This window comes from Paramormyrops kingsleyae, chromosome 5, assembly GCF_048594095.1.
Source record: "Paramormyrops kingsleyae isolate MSU_618 chromosome 5, PKINGS_0.4, whole genome shotgun sequence".
NCBI lineage: Eukaryota > Metazoa > Chordata > Actinopteri > Osteoglossiformes > Mormyridae > Paramormyrops > Paramormyrops kingsleyae.
The window spans coordinates 24,630,700-24,655,804 of NC_132801.1; the positions used below are offsets into that span (position 1 = coordinate 24,630,700).

The window sequence follows — 25,105 nt, forward strand, 5'->3', positions numbered from 1 at the left end:
TGTCTGGCATTATAAATTGGAATATATTTCACTATATATCATGTGTATAGGCAAATTGAGTATTGTAGTCGAGCAGGATTCATGTTGGTTGATCTGTAGAAGATGTAATGGGCTGATTCTTTCATTGACTCATAACCATTAAAGATTTACATATAGCAAAGCACTAACTGTACTGGTGCAGAAATTATTTAAAAATTGCTTGCTACATTAAGGATACGTAGGTTTAAGTTAAATCATGTTTAAGTTAATCAAACATATTTGATTGCTAATCCATACTGTATACTACAAGAGTAGATTTATTTCTCCATGGATATTGTTCCTCTAACATTGTTTTTGTAACGTTATAAGACAAAGGAGGTTATTGCCGGCAAGCTAGGTGCAGGTATGAATCAGCTATGACCTTTTGAAAACAAAACTGATTTCATTGGCTTAAAAATAATTATATCTTTTTGGCTGAGCATATACTAGTGCAAGACTCATTGAATAATTTATGACTTGTGCTTTGGGTTTTCATTTGTTATTTCTTAGTATCATTTTTCCTCTATCCAGTGCTACAGTACAGTATTGAGCCAGCTAGAACTAATACCACATTCAAGACATTACATTTCAGCTGTTTAACAATGGATTAAATTATAGAAAGTATTCAAATATGCAGCTTTAATACTTTGTCAGATTAGTGCAGTGTGTAGCAGCATTGCCCTGTTCCTCTAAGGTGGGGGGGGGGGGGCTCAAACCGCCCCACCCCTCTGTGTGTCAGGAGTTCACATGTTTTCCCCATATTGTACAGGTCTCCTTAGGCTGTTTTGTTTTCCACCCACAGTCCAAATACATGCACACAGAAATCTAACTCACGAATTTGCATGTAGTATGTTACCCCATTTAGTAGATTCCTGATATAATTTTTGTGTTAAAAACACCTTTAACATATCACATTAAATAAAGTTATAGTCAAAATTATAAAACAAACTAGAGTTCATATGTTCACATTCATGTTGCTAGACTGATTGCTTTCAATTGACTAAGTATATGCTTCATTATATGTGCTTTATTAGACCATGTACAACTTTGCTATTCATTCATGCACCATTGCAGCCTGATGTAAACAAACACAGCTTCACTCTTGTGCATGTATGCAGCATCCTTACACATTTTAAAATCATTTTTTAATCCTTCAGTGTCCCTTGTGATTTATTGAACCTTAATGAAGCCCAGCAGGGGAAACATAGTGTCTAAATCATCTTAATCCAGTCCACAATCTGCTTGGTGTTTGTACAGTATATTTCCCACATCTCGTTAGGTAGCAGTTAGGCTGGAGTGGCTCTAAATGCCCTTATTTTCTCATCAGAAGTCACAATGTCTTTATCCCGTAGCTTTCTGGGTGGCTGTGCCACCTGGCTGGGATATTGTATGTGCTGTTATTTACTGCTCCCTGGGTCATACCCTTTGTAATTCCTGCTCTGTTGAAATCCTTAATATTTTTCCACTGCAGAACATCAAAATCCATTCGATTAAATCTAATGGTCTATAAATATATTTACAATGGGCCATCAAAGAAAATGATTTTTCTTTCCATACCTGAACAACAAACATATAAAAAGGGATATGCTGCACTAATGGAAATGTTATGGATTCCCATGTTTAATTCTTAATCATTATAAAGATGCATAATTTGAACCATGAATAAGATGTCCCTCCAAACAGGTGATTGCTATACATGACAACCCAAAACATTTTTCTCATAAAATAAATAGTGATTCCTGGAAACCTTATGTTGCACAGCGTCCATTATGACCTCTTTCCCATCTAAACCAAGATTTTATGGAAAATGTTGCAGTCCTGCCCAGCAGCAAATACAAGACCGGGAGATTCGAATAAGAGATCGCCATTAGATGGATAATCATTTGCAAATAGCTCTGCTGGTACAGCTTTTCTGTCGCATTATATGATTGTGATGGCATTTACTGCTTTAGCTCACACCAGATTTCAGCACTGCTCTGTAACTTTGAATAAACAGCAGCATGCCAGTTCTCTCACGGACTTCTGAGTTGCCATGATTGTGATGCAGTGGCTCTCAGATTGGCATGGTTTCATGTTTGAGGCTGCTCTGCTGGATGTAATAAGAATGGATGTTTCAGTGAATGCCGTTGCCGTGCAGTGAGTCGTGACTTTCTCGTTTGAAGGTGTGAACTGTCAGAGCAGTAAATGTGTGTATTAGTACACGTCTGTGGTGAATGGGTGATTACTCATAGGTGGTGTCTTTTCTGAAAGAATCTTGCCACCCAAACACACCCAGGTCGCACCCTTACTCATAACTGCAATGGCATGTGAAGTCAGCCATTAAGTATGACCACATATCCTTTGTTTAACATGAAAAAGTAAAAAAAATATTCTGAGGGAATATGTGCCTGCATTAATTATATTACATTTTCTAATTACTGTATTTTCTTTATTCGTTGAAGGGAGTGGCTAAAGCTGGCTGAGGTTAGAGATTTGTAAATGAAGAACCATTCATTTAGTAATTCTAGCTGCTGTATTTTGTATTTAAATGAATTGGAATCTACACCCGATTGTTTCGTGATTTTATAGGTGGCCCCTTGTGTATGGAATAGCAGCTGTGTGAGTAGCACTGTTGCCTTACACCTCCACCCCAGTACACGGTAACTCTGGGTGTTCCAGCTTTATAACTGCAAGTCTGTGAACAGTGAATTATCGTTATGGGTTTAAGTGAAAGTTCCCCCTTCTCCCATCATGGTAGTACAACTATAAATTTTATATATTTTGTCAATATTTATTTATTTATATATATACAAATGCAGTATAGTATGCAGAGCTGCAGGAGAGTGACAGCCTGGTTTGTCATCAGCAGTAATATCAAGTATCAAACCCGGGTCTCAGTTTTCCTGCTTTTGCCTTCATTTACGCGCTTCGTAATGTTTTTGTATCGTCAGCTGTGTAGCTATTTGGATGGGCCTGGCTGCGGTCTGCGGCGGGGCGAGCTCTGCAGATATTCTGTTACTGAGTGTCAGAAAGAAAGCAGGAGGAGTAACTCTTTAAACCTTGCGATCATCAAAAACTGCACAAGAACAAGAAAAATAAAGCTCTTGTTCAGCTTGTCAGCTAGTTCTTTCACTGTAGCTGAACTGATACGGTTTCTCCTTTTCAGTAATCCTGTCAGTAGGAATACATCTTAAAAAGTCTGTATGACTGTATAACCTGTACAAGATCTACTCCACCTGCAACTGGTGGAAAACAAAACTGGATTGAAGCTAAAATCCCAACTTTTTATACCACAACAATTTGTACCAGTCATTACCCCTCCCTCTCCCCAAGGTGGAAAATTGAGTCTCACTAACAGATATAAAGATAGACCAAGGAAAGCATATAACCGGCTTTCTGTGCATCACACCGGGCTGAACCACATGTTCTTATGGGTGAGGATCTGCCTGCATGTACTACAGGTAACGCTCCTTTGACTATTAGACACTTTTTTGTATTTGGCATATTTATCATTTTCCTGGCTCTTTAACAGGGTTTTAGTGAAGTCAAGCCAGAGGCTTTTTTAGTTTTTTTTTCTTTTTTTTAAGTATCAGAAACTATTCTTAAACATCTGTCTAATCTTACAATCTGTTTAGGTTGTTTTGGCTGTAACAATTTCTAATTGTTTATGACATTTCAACCTTTTTATTTGTTCAATCTGTTTTACTGACCATTTGCTTGCCATGAATTTAGCCCTGGATACTGGTATGGCGTTAAGTCAACGTCGGTGTCTAACTCTGTGCCTTTTTTGCTTAGTATCTTCTGCTTAATCTTCCAAGGTAAGAGGTGTGTGTGGAATTTGCCAAAGTGTTTGAAATCAAACTGAATTTTTTTAGGTCTCAAGGTCAAGGCTCATTTGTCCCAGAATTGCTGTTTATTTAATTGCATCAGTCATTGACATTTTTCTTCTTAATGGGGCAAGATGACCTGGGGAAATCTGAAACGAGAAATAGGGGAGAATCTGATATATTAAGGAATGTTTACTATAAGCATTAATAACCACAACATCCGTGCATATTGGACTGGATCTTTCTGCTTTATGTAGCCTTTCATCCGAGTAAAGCTACACTGCAATAAATATACCTCTTGTGCCGCTAGTTGTTCAGACGAAAAGAAATTGTATACTAAATTATGTGGGGGGAGCACATACACGCCAATCTACTGAGAAAGCGAAAGAAATGGGAAGCGAAGTGCAAAGATAGTGGCTTTGAAAAATAGTGATCTGAAATTTACTATGCCTTCATTATTATGCCTCTATTATGGATGTCACAGATACACTATGGAGGAGTTGTGCTCTACATTGTGTGCCCATCCCTGATATCACTCCCACTCGTGTGTGACTTACTGGGACTTCATTAGCTCGTTTAACTATTGCCGTTGTACTTGGTCATCGCGGAAGCAGATCCCGATGAAGGTGGGAGGAGTGGGTTGGCTCCTATTCTCTAATTGCTTGGGAGATACCAAACGCTAATGTCCACTTTACATTGGAGGAAGACCTGAAATGCCTTGGTTGCTTTTTCTTGTAAAAGTGACTTGATCTGTCTTAGGATGTCGGTCCTCTTTTGAAACTAATGCTCTATCCATTTATCAAATTAAGACCAGTGCAACACAACAGTATAAATGTGTTCCAGTGATCATATCGCATGCACTTTGTTACACCCATGAGAAATGCATCTGATACTCGAATTTTAGTATGTTTTTTTTCTGAATACTAGAATTTTGTCCAGTTTATCACCAGTATATCACTGATATCCCTGCATGCATCAGTTTGACCTGCAACAAATATTTTGCTCTTACTGTAACTCGGGGCTTGCATGCAGAATCCAAGCCTTTTTCTGGAGCAGTGAACTTCTTCTCATTTTCCCATTGAACCTGCTTGTTTACCTTTTCACCTACCTGGGCACCAATGAAATATTCATTATGCGGTGCATTGCCTGCAAGCAACAGCACACTCGTCTAACCTGCCTTTTAATATGCAAAGGCTAGTGCAGCATGGGATTGGATTGCGTCACTTACTAACTACACTAGTAGTCGTCAACACGGTAGTTTTCTCCTGTGCTACAGCAAGCGTAATGAAATGCTTTAAAAGTGTTCTTACTTTTGCAGCTGCTTTGCCCAAAAGACACGGCTGCTTAAAGAATTTGCACCATCACCACTCTCTCTGTTTTTCTCCTGTTACATAGTATTGTTTAGCAGGATAGTGACTTGTCATGTAGTTGTTTATGCAGCAAAGTGTCTTTGCGTCCTTGTCTAATTTTAAACGTTTATGATAATTTTGCACATTCTTTATTTGTTTGTAGCCTACAAGGTTGTTTTAGTAGAATTTTGGAAAACTAATTATTATGGCCGAGGATGTCCCAGGAGGTGACAAATATGTGCAGCTTATGAAATCAAGACAGTATGTGTCTGCATACTAATAATGGTTCTATTTGTTTTGACCAATATTTAAACAATGAAATACTTTACGGAAAAAAACAGCTCTGGCCTTTCCGAGGAACCTAGTGGAATCTGGCTTGATGTTAGTCTGACGAGTACTGATATTAATTGATATTAATAGAAACATGACCGTAAGGTCAGCACATCCAGTGTAACTACAGTAAGAAAAACATTTATCAACACACTGCCACATACTGCCTTTCTTGGAATTTCAGCAGTGTGACGTATCATTTATCCAGCTAACAATCACCATCCAGGCATCTAGTCTGACAGCCCAACAAAGCATTCACTACAGTTATACTTAAAATATAATAATGTGCAATTATGAAAAATTCAGTCATGGCTGAACAAGGACATTTATAAAAGCCTTTTTCTTGCACCCAAATCAAAAAATCTCTCCACTTTGTACTAGGTACATGTACTAGGTGCTTGAGAACATAGTTTTTTCTTACCCACATCATACATATCTAGTGTTTTATGTTACCCATAGCATATGCATTCACTGTATTTTTTATATTTTACTTACTTCTCTTTTATTTTCTTTACTGTTCTTGTATGTACCGATCTGTCAATACATATGTAAACTCGTATGCATTTATTCACTTTGTGTCAACTGATGCATCATACAATATACATGCACAGACACACAAATTAGTAGTTAAACTACTAGTTAAAAAGCCATGTACAATACTTAGATTTAAGTATACTAATATGTATTTTAATAATGTACGAGGAATGTATTCCAGGCTGTGTTCTCTCTATTCACTTTTATTAATTTCTTATCTAATAATATTTGGAATGGAAGAATTCCATTCTGGGAAGCACCTTTACACATGGACACGCATTTTGTGACCATTGTTCAAGTGATTTGTCAGCATACATTGAGTGTAACAGGATATATGCATGTGTGAGTCTGTCTGTCTGTGTGTGTCTGTCTGTGTGTGTCTGTCTGTGTGTGTCTGTCTGTCTGTCTGGAATTTGTTTCATAAACATTAAGGGTGCAGTATTCTTGATACAGTTTAACTATTACATTTCCCCTGTTAACCATTTTCTGTATTTGTTTTGATTTTTTTTTCCTTCTATGGACTTTGCTCATGCGGAAGTTTGTTTTGGTAATTCAGCCAGTAATGCATCAAGGTCAGCAGCTGACCATGAGATACACAAACCAGCCTCCCCCTCCCCCAGTGGTATTCCCCAAAGAGGGGGGGGGGGCAGCTCTGAAAGGCAGCCTTAAATAATGGACTGGTGCCTCCTGACGATGCAGGAACTCTTGCCTGGCAGTTGGCTTTTGACAAAGGTCTGTGTTTCTCCGTACTGGAATAATTCCGGTAATTAAGCAAATAAACATCACTGTGGCTTTAATGGGCTGGGTGCATTTGCACGCTTTGGAGACATGCTGGCTACCAGAGATTGGAATCCCATGGGCAGTTTTTGGAGAAACTTGCATTGCTAAGTTTCCTGACCATTTATTTAAATTGACTTGTATTGTGATGAGTGTCTGCTTTTTTTTTTTACTTTTATTTAGCCACTCTGGAACGAAATACCTTTTAAATTAAACAACAGCAAAAGGGGTAATACAGACTGATCAGTGACTAGTTCTTTAAAGTGAAATTTTATTTGCCTCAGTAAAATTATATATGATTGCCCATTAACTGATTTATTTAATCGTTGTGATTTTTAAATGCTTTTTTTGCTACTTAATTCAGAATAGGTTCAAGATGTGTTTAATTAATATTAAACCCTCTATTTTCCCTCTCCAACATGCCATGTTGAAGGGAAAAAAGTACTATGTGGGTCAGAACAAGAATAAATCCTATAAGGAAAATGAGGTTAAGCGTTAAATGAGGCAGACGATAAAGGATGCTTGCTGTGCTGCATGGTTTGTGTTCTTAAGTGGTTTTTCAGCTGCCCCTGAAGCTGTGAGGTGGGAGAGTGACCCTCTGCCACTTTCCATTCACATCACTGTCTTGGGCTAATAGCTGTTCTTGAGTGAACTGAAAAGTCATGATGTGTTTAGCCAGTGTACTCCAGATTCAGGAGGAGCAGAAGACTCTGTGGCAAAAGGGCAGTGAAGCAAAAGACTGAACATTTACTGATGTGTGCTTGGCAGTGATGACCTGGTGCTGGTGTGCTGCTGTTTTCAAGGTGATTTAGGGGGAAAGGAATATCTTGGATAATTTTTATACTTCAACATGAGCTGTGATATTTTATATTTCCGTATTGAAATCACCTATCCAAATAAACTGCAGTACTATCTACATATTTTCTTTTTAGGAAGTATAGTTACTGTTTACTTCCTTTATGGCCAATACTGAACCCCCTAGTAACAAGGTCACATGGCTGACAAGTTTAAAAAAGTAATGTCCTGAAAGATACTCTGTTCAAATAAGTCTGATACAAAGTGAGGACACCATTCTGATTATGTTAGTTCTGATTATGTTAGGATACATATGTACATGCTGTCATAGAGTATTTGTGGCATCGGTTACTCGCTGGGTGGGATCAGTCGCAGGGTACATATGTGCATGCAGTCATAGAGTATTTGCGGACATCGGTTACTCACTGGGTGGGATCAGTCGCAGGGTACATATGTGCATGCAGTCATGGAGTATTTGCGAACATCGGTTACTCGCTGGGTGGGATCAGTCACAGGGTACATATGTGCATGCAATCATGGAGTATTTGCGGACATCGGTTACTCGCTGGGTGGGATCAGTCGCAGGGTACATATGTGCATGCAGTCATAGAGTATTTGCAGACATTGGTTATCCTAACAGCTCATATCTGCACTGAGTAAGGAAACCAGTGTGCTCTGGGGAGAGTATTCATACTCCACACACCAACCCACAAGTTCTGAAGGTATGACACTACAGTACACATTCAAGATGTAAGTTTGCAAGCACAAAATACACATTCATTTTATTTCCTTAAAATTCAGGATGCCTGTCCTGTCCAAGCATAGCTGGCTTATAAGTTTGAGTAGGGTCTCACTCACTGTTGTGCATTGAGTAGTTTTCAATGTTTAGATATCTTTAATATTTATACAGCATGCAAGAGCATGTTCAATGTGTGGAAGCATTTTTACTTAAAAAAAATAGCTTTTTAAAATATGGAATCTGAGGGAAAGCTTTACGAAAATTTCGAAAGATGTTTGCATTTTTAGGTGGTATTCAAGGTAGAATGAGATCTCGTCCTCTGTAGCGAAACCAGATAAGCTGGGTCTTCATAGGTATTCATAGGGTAATAAGCCTATTCAGGTGTGGCTGTGTCTTGCCTGTCCTGATACTGGAATTGTGTTGATTCATTAAAACCTAAATAACAGTGGGTGTTAAAAAAATAAGCTTGCTTTCTTGGTCAGTGGTCCTTCAGATATTCTGTCTTGATACAAGTAATCATGGCGGGCCTTCTTTGTCATCACTGGATTAAGACATAGAGGGCTTTTGTCGTATGTTTAGCATGATCTGCTAGCTAAGGCTGACCAAGTGAAAGCCAGCGTTTTTCATTCAGAACATCCTGTCCAGAGAAATGAGTGCCTGCTGAGGAATGTCACACCTAGTCTAGAGAAGGCTGCTCCGTGAGCTGCTGCAGTTGGATGCCGTTTGTTTTATTAGCTGCTGTTAAAGTTATGACTATTATCTTTGAAATTATGAATCTCATTTACAGCAGTCTTTCAAACCAGTTCTCTCATGGGGTTATATAAACTGAGTAGATAAATCAGAACAAAATGTATGGAGCTGTGGCGTTATGGACAACACTTATATTTAATCAGTCTTTTAACTGCAGCTATGTCCAAAAGTAAAGTTCTCATTTCATTTTTAATTCTGTTTTTGAACCAACCAGCTGTTGGAATAGATAAAAGGGGCTATTTGTGATGCTGATGACTACACACACCAACAGGAAGGCTAGAATAAGATACCGGTATATGGTTTGCATTGATTGATTGAAATCTTGAACCCAAATTCAAGCATGCAAGCTCTAATTTCAAATTTGCCGTCATGAAGGAAAATCTGGAAATGGTCCATTTTTAAAGTAAAAAAATGACATTAACAAATTCAAGAGATTCGTTTAAACATAGTTATTATGTGACTTCAAGGAAATGGTCAAACAAGGGGTATTTGAGTGACTTTTTGTCACAATTCCCAAACTAGTGCTTGTTACCAAGGAACACAACCATTACAGTCTCTGATTTTACAGTACTTCTCATGCTGATTGGTTCAGTTTACCTCTCCAGACTGTAGTACTGAATCATAAGTATTAATGGATCATAACATACATTTCATGGAGCCATGTGGTAGCCACTGGAATTTGCTCATAGATTCTTAAGTAATAACTACTCTGTGAAACTCAGTTTTGTTCCATGCATGTTGAAGTTACGTTTTAGCATGTACCATAAACTGTAACATTTAGTTGGAATCTCTGGAATTTGTATTGACATGTTCCAACCAGCAAAAAGTGTGTGTGTGTGTGTGAGTGATATATTGCATTGATATATAACCAGCACTTTAAAATTTAAAAAGGTGTTTTTATCTAGCCTGAACAAATGAATTAATTTTGTAATTATTATTATTACATGTGTGTGTTTGTTAATTTACTTTGTGAGACTTTGTTTTTGATGTTAACACCTGAAAATGTTTTCTGATATGAGCCTATTTTTCTTAATCAAGTTAAATGTCAATCAGCATCATATAGTGCAAATGCATTTCCATAAATTACCAATGCAATAATCATTGAAGAATCCAGAAGCTAAAATCCTTTATATAGATTTTTCTGTTTTCATATATTAATAAGGTTTGTATTTTACCCTTTTGACACAAAATTTCAGTAAAATATTCCAATACGTAAAGGATAATCACAAAGAGCCTTTTAAGATCATGAGAACTAAGGAAAAAATGTTTTTATTTATGCTTTCTTACACTTTATTGACTGACACATGACCTATGAGTCACTTTTGGTTTTTAATTTGCATGTATTTGTGTTCAATACTTTGATAGTATTTAAAGATAAGAAAATACCTACATTTCTGGCACTTGAACAGAAATTATAATACAGATTTGATTGTGAAATCAGAGATTGAAATCCAAAAACTGATTCATTGTTGCAGGGCCGAAAAATAATGAGAATAAATTATTTCTGCCTCCTGCTGTTGCTTGTTGTTGTTTTTGTTGTCATCAAAATAAAAATGTTTTACTGACATTCCTTAAGGAAGCTACATGTGGAACATTTAAGACCATATGTATGTGTACACATACTGTACACCAGCGAGACACTCCGATACACACATCAGAAATTACCCTAAAAAATAAGGACACAACACACAGTCAGTGTATGCAGAAGCACTCAAAAGCAAGATCGTACACTTCCAGTCATATTACCTAGCAAACAGGTTTTTCTGGTTTGCTGTTTATCTGGCCAAAACTCCCAAGGAAGGGTACAGCTAGTGCAAGTAAGAACTGCGTTGTTGTAAATGATACGAACATGTTTCCATAGTTTTTTTACAGTACTTTAGGAAAATGCTCCTTTCCTATGCTTTTTCCCTGTGATACATATGATACAAATAAGCAGGCTGCAATTGTTGTTTTTATTGTAAATGTTTTATAGTTTTTTGTTTTGTTTAGTTTCGTTTTGTTTTGTTTTCTTAATGATCTGTGTAACTTTAAACCTTTGGATTCAGTGCGGTTAGAATTGCATGTCTTTCTCAAGATTATCACAAGACCAAACTAGTTAAATTACAGTATATCTTGAATTACTTTGTTGCCCTGCATTTATGCTATCTGATTAAAGACTTAAAATTACACAGTGATTTTTCTGTTTTATTTGTATGCTTTAAAACCAATATTAATTTTTTGGTAACTTAGTGTTTGCTGGTATGCATTTGTACTCTGCTAAGTACCTACACGGGGATAAAAATGAACAATTCGTTTGTAAACTTTGAGGAGAAATAGGAAGAGATGTATGCCTTTTTTTTTTTTTTAGGAAAGATATTGTTGTTCATCTTTTTTTTCCCCAAATTCTCTGAAGAGCTCATACACAAGCAGAATATTAAGGCCAAACAAAAGTGCAGACTCCACACTCTTGAGTAGAGAGAGAATGTCAGTGAAACTGGGCACAAACTGAAAATAAAGCACATTTAAAGGAGTGTCAGCGTGAGGTATGCAGACTCCTCCGCCCTTTGGCCCTCGCCATCCAAGAGATCAGATTACACCACACCCACATCCTGGCCCCCAAGTCGGAAGGGCTGAGAATGTGAAAGGGTGGATAGAGACAATAACCTAACTGTTTGAAAAATGAGATTCTTAAGTGTTTTTACAGTTAGCATGGATCAAAAATACCAAAGAACTACTTCTGAGAAACTTTGAAGATTGGGAAAATATTAAAAGCTTTGATACATGAATTCCATAATGTATTCTGCTGGCAAATACGTAATTGATACAATGAGGAAGAGCACTGGGTGTGTGCGCAGACTCGTATAACTTGCTTTGATCAAAGTTTGAATGATATTTTCTATGTGTGAAGGACATAGGTCAAGTGGCCAGGCTTGCAGTTTGTGCGTGGGCTTTCATAGCAGCAGACATGAAATCACTTAAGAAAACTTAACTTAACTTAAAGGTGCATTCCCATTTAATTTCTGTTGTGCTTTTGCCTCCACTTGCAGGACTGCACACAATTCACGTAGATATCACTTATTGTATGATATTATTTAGAAAAGAAGTGGTTATTCGTGTAGAAATTTTTAAGCACTAATGACATTGATTCTGTCTTCTAGGTCGACGTTAAGATCCAAAGGTGAAAATGGCACTGAAGAGTAAGTATTTTATGCAATGCTGTACATAATGTAGTATTAATAGTGGGTGCAGTGTCTGGCTCACTTATATTACTGCGGGGGCTTGAGCAAGGCCCTTAACCCCAAAAGCTGCCCCAGGGGTGCCAGAAAAATGACTGACTTCATAATCTGATCCCATGCTTCAGACTTTACAGAAGGGCAAGCTGGGATACGTGAAGACCAATTCCTTTTATTATTTCAGTACAAATAGCAAATGTAATTATTAAACTTTTCATATGGAAAGGAGACCGCATATATTTCAGTCTCTGTTGTTTTCCTCATGTTTGACCATCTGAATTCACCAGTAGTAATTCTTGTGGTAGTTAAAAATTAATTCTTTTTTTAAATATGCAAATGTATTCCTGGCATTGTGTCCAGGGCGTATTCCAGCCTTGGATGGATGGGTAGATGCAATACGCAGATATTTGGCAGTTGGATTGTTTAAATTCCGTTAATTATTACTCAGGCAACTTGGGAGAATGCATCATTGTCATGTGTTTAAATGATACATTGAACATGCTATTAACCTCTGAAAACATCCCTTCGTTTTATTATCCTTAGTGGGTGACGCAGAGGGTGCAATGAAGGTAACTGAATGGCAGCAGACGTACTACACTGGAGATTCAGGCATCCAATCCGGTGCCACCACTGTACGAGGTCTGATGGAAGATGACCCCACAGATTACACCAAGAAGTACACACTCACCACCACAGTTACTGAGATTCCTGCAGGTAAGATACAAATACAGACAAACTCTGTTAGTATAAGAACTGTTCCTCATCTTAATTATTTTATGCTATGCAATAAATTACTGCTTGGCACTGTTATTAGGGGTCCAGTGCTGGTTATTAGTTTGTTATATTGTTTATGCTGGTTGATGCAGTGATGGTATGGTGGCTCGAGGGGTTACACTGTAGCCTCATACTTCTAGGGTGGAGTGAATTTCAATTCCATCTGCACTGCGCATGTGCATTTTGCATGTTCTCTCCACATTGTATGGGTTTCCACTTGCAGTCCAAAAACATATTCAGATGAATGTCGTGAGTGTGCATATGTCTTAAATTGCCTAAGATAGGCTTCTGCCCCACCTGCACCATTATACTGGATAAATAGGTGGATGGATGGATGGTCCATTCCCGTAACAAGATTTTGGAACCGCAAAGCAGCTGCTATTGTATGAATTCAATGAATATTTTATAAGAATGATAATCATAAAGAGTCATGGTAAAGGAAGGAAAGGTGGGACTGCGGAACATAGGGTATCTGGTTCTCTTTGGCTTGATATATGAATATGAACAGCATCTCTGGTTCTTTTAGTCCATGATGAATATTGGTTGAGCAGGTGGGTTGGCATGGCGGTTCGGTGATTAGCACTGTCGCTGTTATCCTCCAGGGTTGGGGGTTTGGGTCCCACCTCCACTATGTACGTGTGTGGAGGTTATAAGCACCAAGCAGCCACTCTCCCTGCTGCCTTTCTGCAGCGGCGTTTGTCTACAGCAGAATGGCTTTGCTTATGTTGAGCTTAGCATCCAAGTCCTTTGGATCCTGCTTTCTCAATTGTACATTAGTTTGGATAAAAGCGTCTGCTAAATTAATAGATGTAATTGTACCAGTAACATAGTAAAGTAAAGACACCACCCCTTAGGCTTTGAGTTCATGTAATGGATGCACTTTGTAAAGTAAGACTTAGCCTGTACTAACGTCTAAAAGATTTTCTGATACATATATATGACTTTGTAAAGTACCCCTAAAATGCCAGAGCTGAACACACAGTTTCACTTATAATACTGATACTTTATCCAGCGTTTGAATTTCCCCAATTTCTCAAACCAGCGGATGTGGAGTCCCAGTATGCATTTACACGGGCCCAGAGAGTGCGGGCAGCCATGTACCCGGAGACTATTACAGAGGGGACATCCATCTTGTCCACGCAAACTGATGCAGGGCAACAAACCAATGTCCAGCGCCTTGCCGAGCCCTCTCAGTTGCTTAAAGCAGCCATTATGCATCTCATCAACTACCAGGACGATGCTGAGCTTGCCACTCGTGCTGTGCCTGAGCTCACGAAGCTCCTGAACGACGACGACCAGGTAAGGAAGGGATCAGGAAGATCATTGTGTAGTGCAAGAGTTTTTAGAGAGTGGCTGTGAAATGAAGAGACATATTCTTGTCTTTTATAAATCCATTCAAAACTGCATTTCCTTAAGTGCTTTTATGAGCTACACCAGAGTTTAATGTCTTTCCACCATAATTTTCTTATTATAAGACTGTGAAAGTTAGCACTTAGTAAAATGATGCATTACGTTTTTCCATCTTCATCTGCTCATGAAACGTAATGATTGTTCAAAGCAGATTTGGATACTTGGTTCTGTACTTGGCTTCAGTGGGCAATGGAATACCTTTCCATATCTATATATGGGGGTATTCTGTAGGTCCTAGTATACTACTTGTGTCATTGAATCTACATTCTGCATAAATGTATCTTTTAGGGATTGTGACCTTTAAGAAATGGATGTTTTAATGCAAAAAAAAATGCACTTTTTGGGGCAGGTGGTAGTGAACAAGGCAGCCATGATTGTGAACCAGCTGTCGCGCAAGGATGCATCCCGTCGGGTTCTGATGCAGTCGCCGCAGATGGTGGCTGCGGTGGTGCGCACCATGCAGAGCACCAATGACATGGAGACTGCCAGGTGCACGGCCAGCATCCTTCACAACCTCTCCCACCAGCGTGAGGGCCTTTTGTCCATTTTCAAGTGTGGAGGCATCCCAGCCCTGGTCCGCATGCTCAGGTGGGACAATCACTCATACCTGTGTCACGCCAGCCGGTTAAACTTGCATGACTTTCATCTTGCATCGTTCCTTTTTCCATATGTCGCTGACTCTTGCAGATGAAATTGAAGCTTTGTTGAATAAAGGGCACTAAGAGGTTTACTTTCGTGTATTACAAACAGAAACTTTTTGGGAACTCATCCTGTGTTAACTTGGTTATGCATTACAAGATAAGCTAAGTAATGATGTCATATAAAGTATATTTTCTGGGGTTCATTAGTCTTTGAGTAAATGAAATTCATCAAGTATAATTTCATGCATTAAAGCTGCCCCCTGCTAATACATGAGTGTAGCTTTAATGAACATTTCAGTCTTTTTTCAGTTGGCAGTAGCCTGTTCTCAGGGCACAGAAGTGCATTCCTGTGCGGGTTTCCCTTAAATTGGCCCATTTTTCTCAGTAACAGCATGCTTATCAGTACACAGTTACATATTTCATCACAAATGAGGCTCATACACAGCAACAACTTTAATTAATGATGTACAGCTTGGTGAGCTGGATTTTGTTCATCATATTGCTGACTTCTGCAGATATGTACCATATTGGCCCAAATATGAGACGGTATTTTTTCCCAAAAAACATCTAAAAAACTGGGGTCATTTTATTTGGGCCAATATGGTCCCAGTAATAAATCAGTTTTTCTTTTAACAAGCTTAGGTAAAACTTTTTGGGAAAGGATATATCGTTTTAATGCTTTTGCTCACACAAACAACAGACATAAAGCAGCAGGAGCCCATAAGCACCGGCACTCCATCTACGCATTCTGGCCATAGACAGGACCTTTGCTATGTAGCTCTGCGGGTTTGAATGCTGTGGCAGGCAGAGTAATCGGCTCTTAAACCTAAACAGCAACTTGCCCTTTGCTCTGACCCTAAGCTTTGTTCACACTTGTGTGTGTGTGTGTGTGTGTATGCTGTAAGAAGAGCCAGATCAAATTGGTGAAAATTTTGCAGTTTCCTATTGTTTTAGATAATATAGTAATTGTCTTTTCTTGAAATGTCTCTTTCTATCAAGCCTACGTGCACACACACGCACACACACACATATGTGTGTGTGTGACAGAGAGAGAGAGAAATAAAAGAAACAGTGAAATAAACTCATTTTTGTATTGAGGCCCAACAATCGTTCATCTATTTTTAACAATCTCTTATTCCAGGGTGTATAAGGCAGGGGACACCCATGACATCATAAGTCATTCACCATTGAAGCAGGATATGACAGCATGGATAATAATTGTAGTAATTTCCATCTTTTAGCTCTCCCATGGAGCCTGTGCTTTTCTACGCCATTACCACCTTGCACAACTTGCTCCTGCATCAGGAAGGAGCAAAAATGGCAGTAAGGCTGACTGATGGTCTGCAGAGGATGGTGCCCCTCTTGAAGAAGAGCAACCCCAAGTTCCTAGCAATCACTACCGACTGTCTGCAGTTACTTTCCTATGGCAACCAGGAGAGTAAGGTTGGTAAAGGAGTGCATTTTAGCATCATTTGGCCTAGTTCATTATTGAGACTTGGCTGTGATTTTTTTCAGTGTACTGCTACACCATCAATGTCTCATTCAGCGCTGACTCTCTTTATAACTCAGTTGATCATCTTGGCCAATGGTGGTCCAGAGGGTTTGGTGCACATCATGAGGACCTACAACTATGAGAAACTGCTGTGGACCACCAGTCGCGTGCTGAAGGTGCTGTCGGTCTGCCCCAGCAACAAGCCTGCAATTGTGGAGGCTGGCAAGTATAATAATGGTCTTAGGGACTGTTGGGGCAGCTCCATCATGGAAAATGCAAACGCTCCCCCTGTTACGATGGTCTGTGTTACGATATTTCTACTTTACGATGGGTATGATTATGCAATAAATTACATGAGATATTCAACACTTCATTATAAAACAGGCTTTGTGTTAATGATTTTGCCCAGCTGTGGGCTAATGTAAGTGTTCTAAGCATGTTTAAGGTAAGCTAGGCTATGATGTTTCATAGGCTAAGTGTACTGTATCAAAATGCATTTTCATCTTACGATATTTTCGCCTTACGATAGGTTTATTGGGATGTAACCCCATCGTAACCCAGGGAGCGTCTGTATGAGTATTACCTCTTTGTAATTACAGCAATAAAGAATATTTGTTCTTTTTTAGCATGCACCTAAGTTAGCAACTTTAAGAAAATGTATTTGTTGTGCAACCTTTTCACTCTCTCGCTCCCTCTCAGGTGGAATGCAGGCTCTGGGGAAACACCTGAATGGATCAAGTCCACGTCTCATGCAGAACTGCATGTGGACTCTGCGCAATCTGTCTGATGCTGCCACCAAGCAGGTTAGCTAATCAACTCTCCTATTATTCTTACGAATAATATTGATATGATGTGCATATATGTATATATACTGCTTAATGAATAGAATTGTTCTGAGAGCGTTTCTGATCTTCAGTAGTTGGGGCCAGGGGCGCCGCTAGAGATTTTGGGCCCCATGAAAGCATATCAAGTTAGGCCCCCCAGTCCAAACCAATCCAGTTATTTTCCTAATTTTTTAGGGCCCCTGTCACTCAGGGGCCCTTGGAATCGTCCTAGCTTTCCTCCCCCTTACGGCGCCTCTGGTTGGGGCTGATGACATTTGGGGAAAAGAAATTTAAGGTTTAAAAACTTATTTTCGTATTAGTTTAAATATTGGCATTCCGTCATTTTGCTCACTTTCAGCTTTATTTCTTGAGACTTATCTATGCTCCACTTGCTATTTAACTCTTTCATGAACCCATATCTTTGCGCTCCTCCCTGTTTCCTTCTGCGGCTCCTGAGATGCATGTCTTGCCAACTGTCAATGTCACCCTTTCTGCAGGATGGTCTGGACGGGCTGCTGCAGGTGCTGGTGGGACTGCTGGGATCAGATGATATCAATATGCTGACATGCGCGACAGGCACCCTCTCCAACCTGACCTGCAACAACGCCCGCAACAAGACACTGGTCACCCAGTGCAATGGGGTTGAATCGCTGATCCATGCTCTGCTGCGAGCCAGTGATAAGGAGGATGTGGCAGAGCCTGCCGTCTGCGCTCTTCGTCACCTCACTAGCCGACACCCCGATGCAGATTTAGCCCAGAATGCTGTACGTCAGCACTATGGCATCCCTGCTATTGTCAAACTGCTCAACCAGCCTTACTGGCCTGTCGTCAAGGTAAAATGGAAATGCATACATGCACCTGTGCGTCTGGGGTCTGATAGCCTGTTTATGTCTTTGTTTGTATGTCAGGCAAATGATTGCCTCTAAATTTACCTTAGAGTATGACTGTGTGTTGTGAGTATGTTCACATGACCCTGACTAGGATAAGTGCTTAGAAGATGGTTGAACATCTGCATCTCATTTGTGTCTTTTCCTTTTGCTAAAGAATTCTAAAATGTTTGGGGCTAAAATCAAAGGTGGGTAGTTCAGGTCCAGAGAGTAAAATTCCAGACCAAGATTTTGTTTCAGCCAACCTCAGTACTCTGTTACTGTGACTCCTTATACTCAACTGGTTGGTTGAAACAAAATCTTGGTCTGGACTTTTACTCTCTGGACCTGAATTACCCCCCTCTGGCTAAAATACTATTAGTCTGTTGGTACTGTTTTTTGCATTGAATATTTTTGATTGAATATTTGAATACTGTACTCAGAGAAAATGTGCTTATTGTGCTGCTCTCTTCCAAAGGCTACTGTTGGTCTGATCCGCAACTTAGCATTGTGCCCAGAAAACCAGGCACCTCTGAGGGATGCGGGCAGTATCCCTCGACTGGTAAACCTGCTACAGAAAGCCCATCAGGATGCTCAGAGACATGCAACTTCCAGCTCTCAGCAGACCTATCAGGTCAGTCAAAATTTAGCTTCACATGACATGATCAAAATTATTTTCACCTCTGTCTGTTGTACGGTCTGGTATAAAATTCTCACGCCTTCCATTTTTTTTCAGGTTAATTCCTTAAGCTTGTATTAGTTAATGCATGGCTGGTAACTGATATTTAGTAAATGAACACTTGCTAGGAAGTTCACCCGCCTTGCCTTTACATCATGTACCGTGCAACAGTGTTGAAGCAGAATTAATCAGCTCAACTTTGTGGTCACCTTTTCTGACAGGATGGTGTTAGAATGGAGGAAATAGTTGAAGGTTGCACAGGTGCCTTACACATTCTGGCCCGGGATCCTAACAACAGGAATGAAATTGCAAACCTGCAGACAATCCCTCTGTTTGTACAGGTAACAAGCAGTAACGATTGTTTTCACATTTCATTGCTTTTGTTGCATAGTGCTGTGCAAAAGTCTTAGGTTGCCAGAGAAAATTATGTTTAAGATCTGTATATGGGCAGTAAACGGCCTAAGACTTTTGCATAGGTGTGTGTGTCTGTTTGTTTGTTTGTTTGTTTGTTTGTTTGTTTGTTTACTGGGCCATTTCAGCCGCAGTAATACACTGTGCTTTCCATTCTCTCTGCCCCAGCTGCTGTACTCTCCTGTTGAGAACATAAAGAGGGTGGCTGCCGGCGTTCTCTGCGAACTCTCTCTGGATAAGCATTATGCCGAACTGATCGACGCTGAAGGGGCCTCTGCCCCGCTGATGGAGCTGCTGCACTCCAACAATGAGGGCATCGGTATGGGGGCGGGGCTTCAAAAATAAGTCATCCAATAACACAGAAGGGAGAGAATGGGATGCCATAGTGCTTTTAAAAAAATTTAATGTGTATAATAAAAGCAATTTTCAAACATGGTAGGAAGAGAGGAGAAGCTTCATAAGCTGTGAAACATCTCTCTGTGACCAGATCTTCCCAGGCATACTATAGAGCAGGGGTGGGCAAGCTGATCCATGGAGAGCCGGTGTGGGTGCTGGTTTTTGGGATGGCCTCTCAATCAGTCAACAATAGTGGGTCCCCAGCATTTGAGTTGAGAATCACTGTTTTCTTATTGGCTGATTGGAAGGTCAACCCAGAAACCTGCACCCACACTGGCCCTCTTTGGATGTTTGCCCACCTCTAGAGTTTCCTGTGTTCTGGACTTTATGTCTAGTTTGGTTCCCTGGTTTTTAAATTTTAAGTGGCAAGGGAAAAATACACCAGATTCAGTGAATAAAACACAAACTATTTAGGTGTGCTGAATGTTGACCCAGTTCTGAAATTTGTCCCCCTCATCTAGCGACGTATGCTGCCGCTGTCCTTTACCGCATTTCTGAGGACAAGACTGCAGACTACAGGAAGCGTATTTCAGTAGAACTGACGCACTCCCTGTTTAAGCATGACCCTGCTGCCTGGGAGATGGTAAGTTATACTTCAACCGTGGATCCTGTAATACTGAAGCATTTATAATGACACTGCACCAGTGCTCTTCTCCATGTATTGTAGTAAAATGCTAAGGATATCCATAAATTTTGAAGCATCAATACACAGGTGTCTATAATGATTACTCATGCTAAGCTTGTTATGGAGGACATACCCTTCAGACAGGCTGCCAGCCAATCACTGCATTGATATGGGGGGATAATCTGTGTTTTACTATCTTATTTTAAACTTACACTTCTTTGTTCACAGGCCCACAATGCCATACCTATAGATGCTGGCTATTTAGCAGATGGTGAGTTTCAAGTAAAGCGAGTATTTCAGTGTATCGGATATTGACAGCAGAATCCAGAGCTCACTGGCCTAATGCATCAGGCATCTGTCTAACTCGCATATGTTCATGTACAAATAATGTGGTTATTTTGGAAATGGAGAGTTTGGAATGTATCTTCACATTCTTGAATATTTCCCCTCATCCTGCTCCAACACACACTTCTCATCAACATTTAGTATTACTCATGCAGCTTATTGTTAGGCATGTTCCAGTCAGAAAGGTGAATAGCAGTGTCATGTGATGTGGAGGTTTGTGACAGGAGAGAACATTTTCTGGGAGTCGGGGCAGTGGCGGAGCCAGAAAATTTTCAATGGGGTAGCCAGGGTCATAAACTCTCCATTGTTTATAAACACTAAAGGCTTCCCATGTGTCCTATGGCTATAAAGAAAAGTTCCAGCTCTAAGAGAAACGTAATTCTGGGCAAGAAAAAAAATGCACAAAATTTACATACGATGGGGGTGGCCAATGGGGTGGCCAGGTTTCATTCTAGGGTGGCCACGCCCACCCCTTGCCACCCCCTAGATCCACGTATAAGTTGGGGAGTTTCCCTTCTTTCAGTTTAACATGATTACCTAGGAAATGGCATCAAAACAAAAGTGTGATTTCTTCAAGGGGAAACAAGTGAAAGCATCCAGCTACCAGAGTCAAACTTATAAAAACACATACATCACTTTGGGTAACTCTTGGGCACCAATACTTTTTTCCTGCTGATAAATGCTAATACGACATATTTCAACTCCAAGTATTTCCAGATAAATAATGCAGAAAGCACATTATTTATGTATAATTTAATTATTTAGTAAATTGTTTCATTCACTATAATAATGGTTACATAATGACTGTGGTTTCTGGGTGTATAAATAAGGAAGTTACATTGTGTTATATTCTAGATAAAATCATATTGAAAATAATGACCAAACTAAGAACAAAACTTAAGTAGAAAAGGCTGTCAATATCAGTATTAAAATCCATTTTTTCCTATAAAGTGTATGGAATCTAATCTACTACACATGGCAAATGGGCTATGGATGTAAACAGTTTTTGTTTGGGGTAGAATTTAGGTGGTGGCTATGATTTTTACACCACTGGACTGGCATAAAATTAAAGTAGGCATCTAATACTGATGTGTAACTATATTAGTTACTAACATTCTTGAATGTTTCCAAAGATAAGTAGACAGACCAAGTAAATGAAAAGTGCATGACATTCTGCAGTTTAGAATCATGAAATTACAATTTACAGCAAATTTGTTCAATGTTTCACAAGAAGCATCAAACATTGAGACATTACTTGGTCAGAAATCAATTAAGGAGAGATTTTTCTGGTTCAGCCTTGCACTGTATCTCCCTGAAATGGCCCAGGTGACTGTGCTGGCTGGATGGGTGGATGGCTGGATGGATAGATGGATTTTCTGGTTCATGTGTGACTTTGAGATGGATGTTTGAATTAAAATCAGCAGTATTAAGTCATGTGCTCACACTGTTAGCGTGCTTTTGGTTCAGGTGGAATATAACCAAAAAACCTTGCTGAACAAAACACTGGGCTTATAGTAGGCTTGGGCAGTATCTAATTTTTCATATCATTATACCATCCAGACATTTATAGCTCAGTATACGGTATTTTGGTGCAACATCACTAACAGTCTCACACAAAAATGTGTTTGTTTTAATAAATGGAATGCATTTTTCAAGGCATGTTGATGTGTATTGTACAGAATGCCACCTGACCTGTATATGTTTGCTGTAGAAACTGAAATGGCCTACCCTTATCCCTATGGCGCTGATGATCTCCACCCAGACAGAGAAGTACTAGAAGACTACCCAACCAGCATGGGTTATGACACCATGCACAGACAAGCCTATACTGATCACTACTAATACAGGTCTAAGAAGTGAGTATAGCACCAAGGAACATACTGTTGGTTATATAATTAATGTATTTATCTGTTTACATGGAAAACTAGCCTTAGGGTCTGTATTACAATGCCGGATTTCTTGCTTAGCTGTATAACTTGTCGGATTTAAAGTACCCCAGTTTAAATGGACTTATCTTCGTTAACTTAGTCTGGGCTAATTGTAAGTGATCTAACCAAGCAAGAAATCCTGCTTTGTGATACAGCACCCTAGTCTATATAATTCCCTAATTCTCTATACAATGGACATAGTAACACCATTGCTGTCATATCTGCTGTTTATTTTCAGACGTGCATGGGACAGGCATGACGGACACAGATAGGGTGGAAGGTCATGAGGATATTCTCATCTAAAGTCAATCTGTGGAGGAAGGGCAATCAGAGACTCTATAAATCAACAAACATTTTTGAGGGGTTTCAATACACTGAGATGTTGACTAATGTTCTTAAATGCATTGCTTCACTACTGATAACACTAGTAACATTTTATTAGTTTTCCTTTTATAAACATTTTAAGTTTCTTGTTGTATACATTTTTTTTATTGATCATATATATTATATATTTTTAGAAAGATGCTCTCTAAAGCACAGCTTATTGGGTGCAGTGTTGGTGTGTTGATTTCTAAACTCCTAACACCAACAAATGTTAGTGACTTTTTGTCTTTTTTTGTAAAAAGAGGAAGAAATCAGATTATTCAAACTTAAGACTGGCTCTGAAATCTTTAGTGATCAGCTTGTTGACTGAGACTTCAGCTGAAAACAACTGAAAAATACACTGGAATCACAATCCTTTATATGTTCCATAGCCTTTTCCATTTGCTTTGTAATGTATAGACTTCCTTATTACTGATATTTAGCATATTTTAATAGATTCTCTTATTAATATTGCTATTTTTTTAATCCAAATGGTGTGCGTTGTTTAAGGGATATGGGGAGAATGTATGGCAAAATATGCCAAAGATTTTATTTTGTGAAGATAATCATGATATATATTTTTTTTTAGTCTGAAAACTTTAAAAGAACATTTTTAGATTTTTGTTTTCAGCCTCTCTCAATGGCACTGCTGTTTTCACTCCTGTGTACACATTTAAGAACTGTTTGTTGTAACTATGTATCTTATTAACACAAGAAAAAACACAAAGCATTATGCAAGGTATGTAATGCTTAACCAAAATCCAAGGTAAGATCAGCTACACATCCTTAAATACTGAAGTCCCAAAAAGGTTATATTGAAAGAACAGTAATTTTTGTTTATATTCTCAGTAAAAAATACACCCACAGATTGTGCTTTAATTGTTGGTTATTACTTTTTGTTTCAGAAACTTGCAGATGGTAAACAGATTAATCTCCAGTAACTGTTTGTCATAACCATCCTGTTAACTTTCATTTAAGATTTGTTTCAATTTTCATAAAATGGTACATAAAGAAAAATAAACTTTATAGAAAAAAATCAGACTTTTTAATATATTTTAAAATTCTCTTGTTAGTTTTTTACGCTGTAGGAGTTTGACAAATATTATAACTTTTGAACTAAGAATGTATACAGTGGCGAGCAAAAACATTATGATCACAGGCCACAAGCCAGTCAGAGCACCCAAGCCTTACAATGGACGAGAAAGCATCGGAACTGGACCTTAGAGCAATGGAAGGAGAACCTGGTTGAATGATTCCCATTTTCTGTTGCATTATGTGGACGTCCAATAACATGTCGAGCATCTATAGGTATGTGGTGGACAGACAAGTTGATCCACGACTACATAACCTCCATGTACTGTGTGTTGTGCCACATGATAATCGCAATTTGCCATTTGTGCCACAGTTGCCCTTCTGTTGGTTTGCCCTTCATTCACATCTGACATTGCTTAGTCTTGGCCACCCAACACCCTGTTCACCATAGCTGACCATAAGGGCCCCACAAGTCTTCCCATCTCAGAGATGCTCTGACCCGGTCGTCTGACAATAATGATTTGGTCCTTGTCAAAGTCACTTTGATCTTTTTCTCTGCACATTTCGCCTGCATTCAGCATATTGGTAGGAGTACCAAATATTAGCTTCCCATCCAATACATCCCTGACCTTCACAGGCACCATTTTCATGAGATAGTAAACATTATTTGCATCAAAAGGGGATAGTCATAATTTTTTGGGTCATGGAAGATGGATGAAGAAATACACCAAACTGCATATAAAGAATTTACCCTGGAGGCAATAAGGAATATCTTGCCCTCCACTGGTTGCACGAAGACAATGCAGTTCTGTGCAGTTCAGAGTACACCCAGGACAGTATGCCTTTGTCTATATACTTTTCTGTATAGTGTCCATACCACTCCTATTCTAACTGATGATGATTTGGCAGAAATGTCATTACACTTGATATTTTTTTTAATACATTCACAACATTATATATGGATATTTCTTACTAAGAACATAAGAACTATACAAACGAGAGGAGGCCA

At 39.1% G+C, this 25,105-nt stretch overlaps 1 protein-coding gene across 1 annotated transcript in view; it reads left to right on the forward strand.

Annotated features, from left to right (window-relative positions):
• LOC111856097 (junction plakoglobin-like) overlaps positions 1-23,930 on the forward strand; it is a 25,255-nt gene extending 1,325 nt beyond the window's left edge. The window contains exons 2-16 of the mRNA XM_023835764.2: positions 12,236-12,274; positions 12,854-13,024; positions 14,127-14,383; positions 14,844-15,082; positions 16,377-16,578; positions 16,705-16,849; positions 17,327-17,430; positions 17,949-18,284; positions 18,796-18,951; positions 19,218-19,337; positions 19,576-19,726; positions 20,265-20,386; positions 20,657-20,699; positions 22,485-22,629; positions 22,940-23,930. Coding sequence (XP_023691532.1) covers positions 12,262-12,274; positions 12,854-13,024; positions 14,127-14,383; positions 14,844-15,082; positions 16,377-16,578; positions 16,705-16,849; positions 17,327-17,430; positions 17,949-18,284; positions 18,796-18,951; positions 19,218-19,337; positions 19,576-19,726; positions 20,265-20,386; positions 20,657-20,699; positions 22,485-22,615 — 2,190 coding nt within the window. The 5' untranslated portion in view covers positions 12,236-12,261 and the 3' untranslated portion in view covers positions 22,616-22,629; positions 22,940-23,930. The remainder of the gene's footprint in view (positions 1-12,235; positions 12,275-12,853; positions 13,025-14,126; positions 14,384-14,843; positions 15,083-16,376; positions 16,579-16,704; positions 16,850-17,326; positions 17,431-17,948; positions 18,285-18,795; positions 18,952-19,217; positions 19,338-19,575; positions 19,727-20,264; positions 20,387-20,656; positions 20,700-22,484; positions 22,630-22,939) is intronic.
• The last annotated feature ends 1,175 nt before the right edge of the window (positions 23,931-25,105 follow it).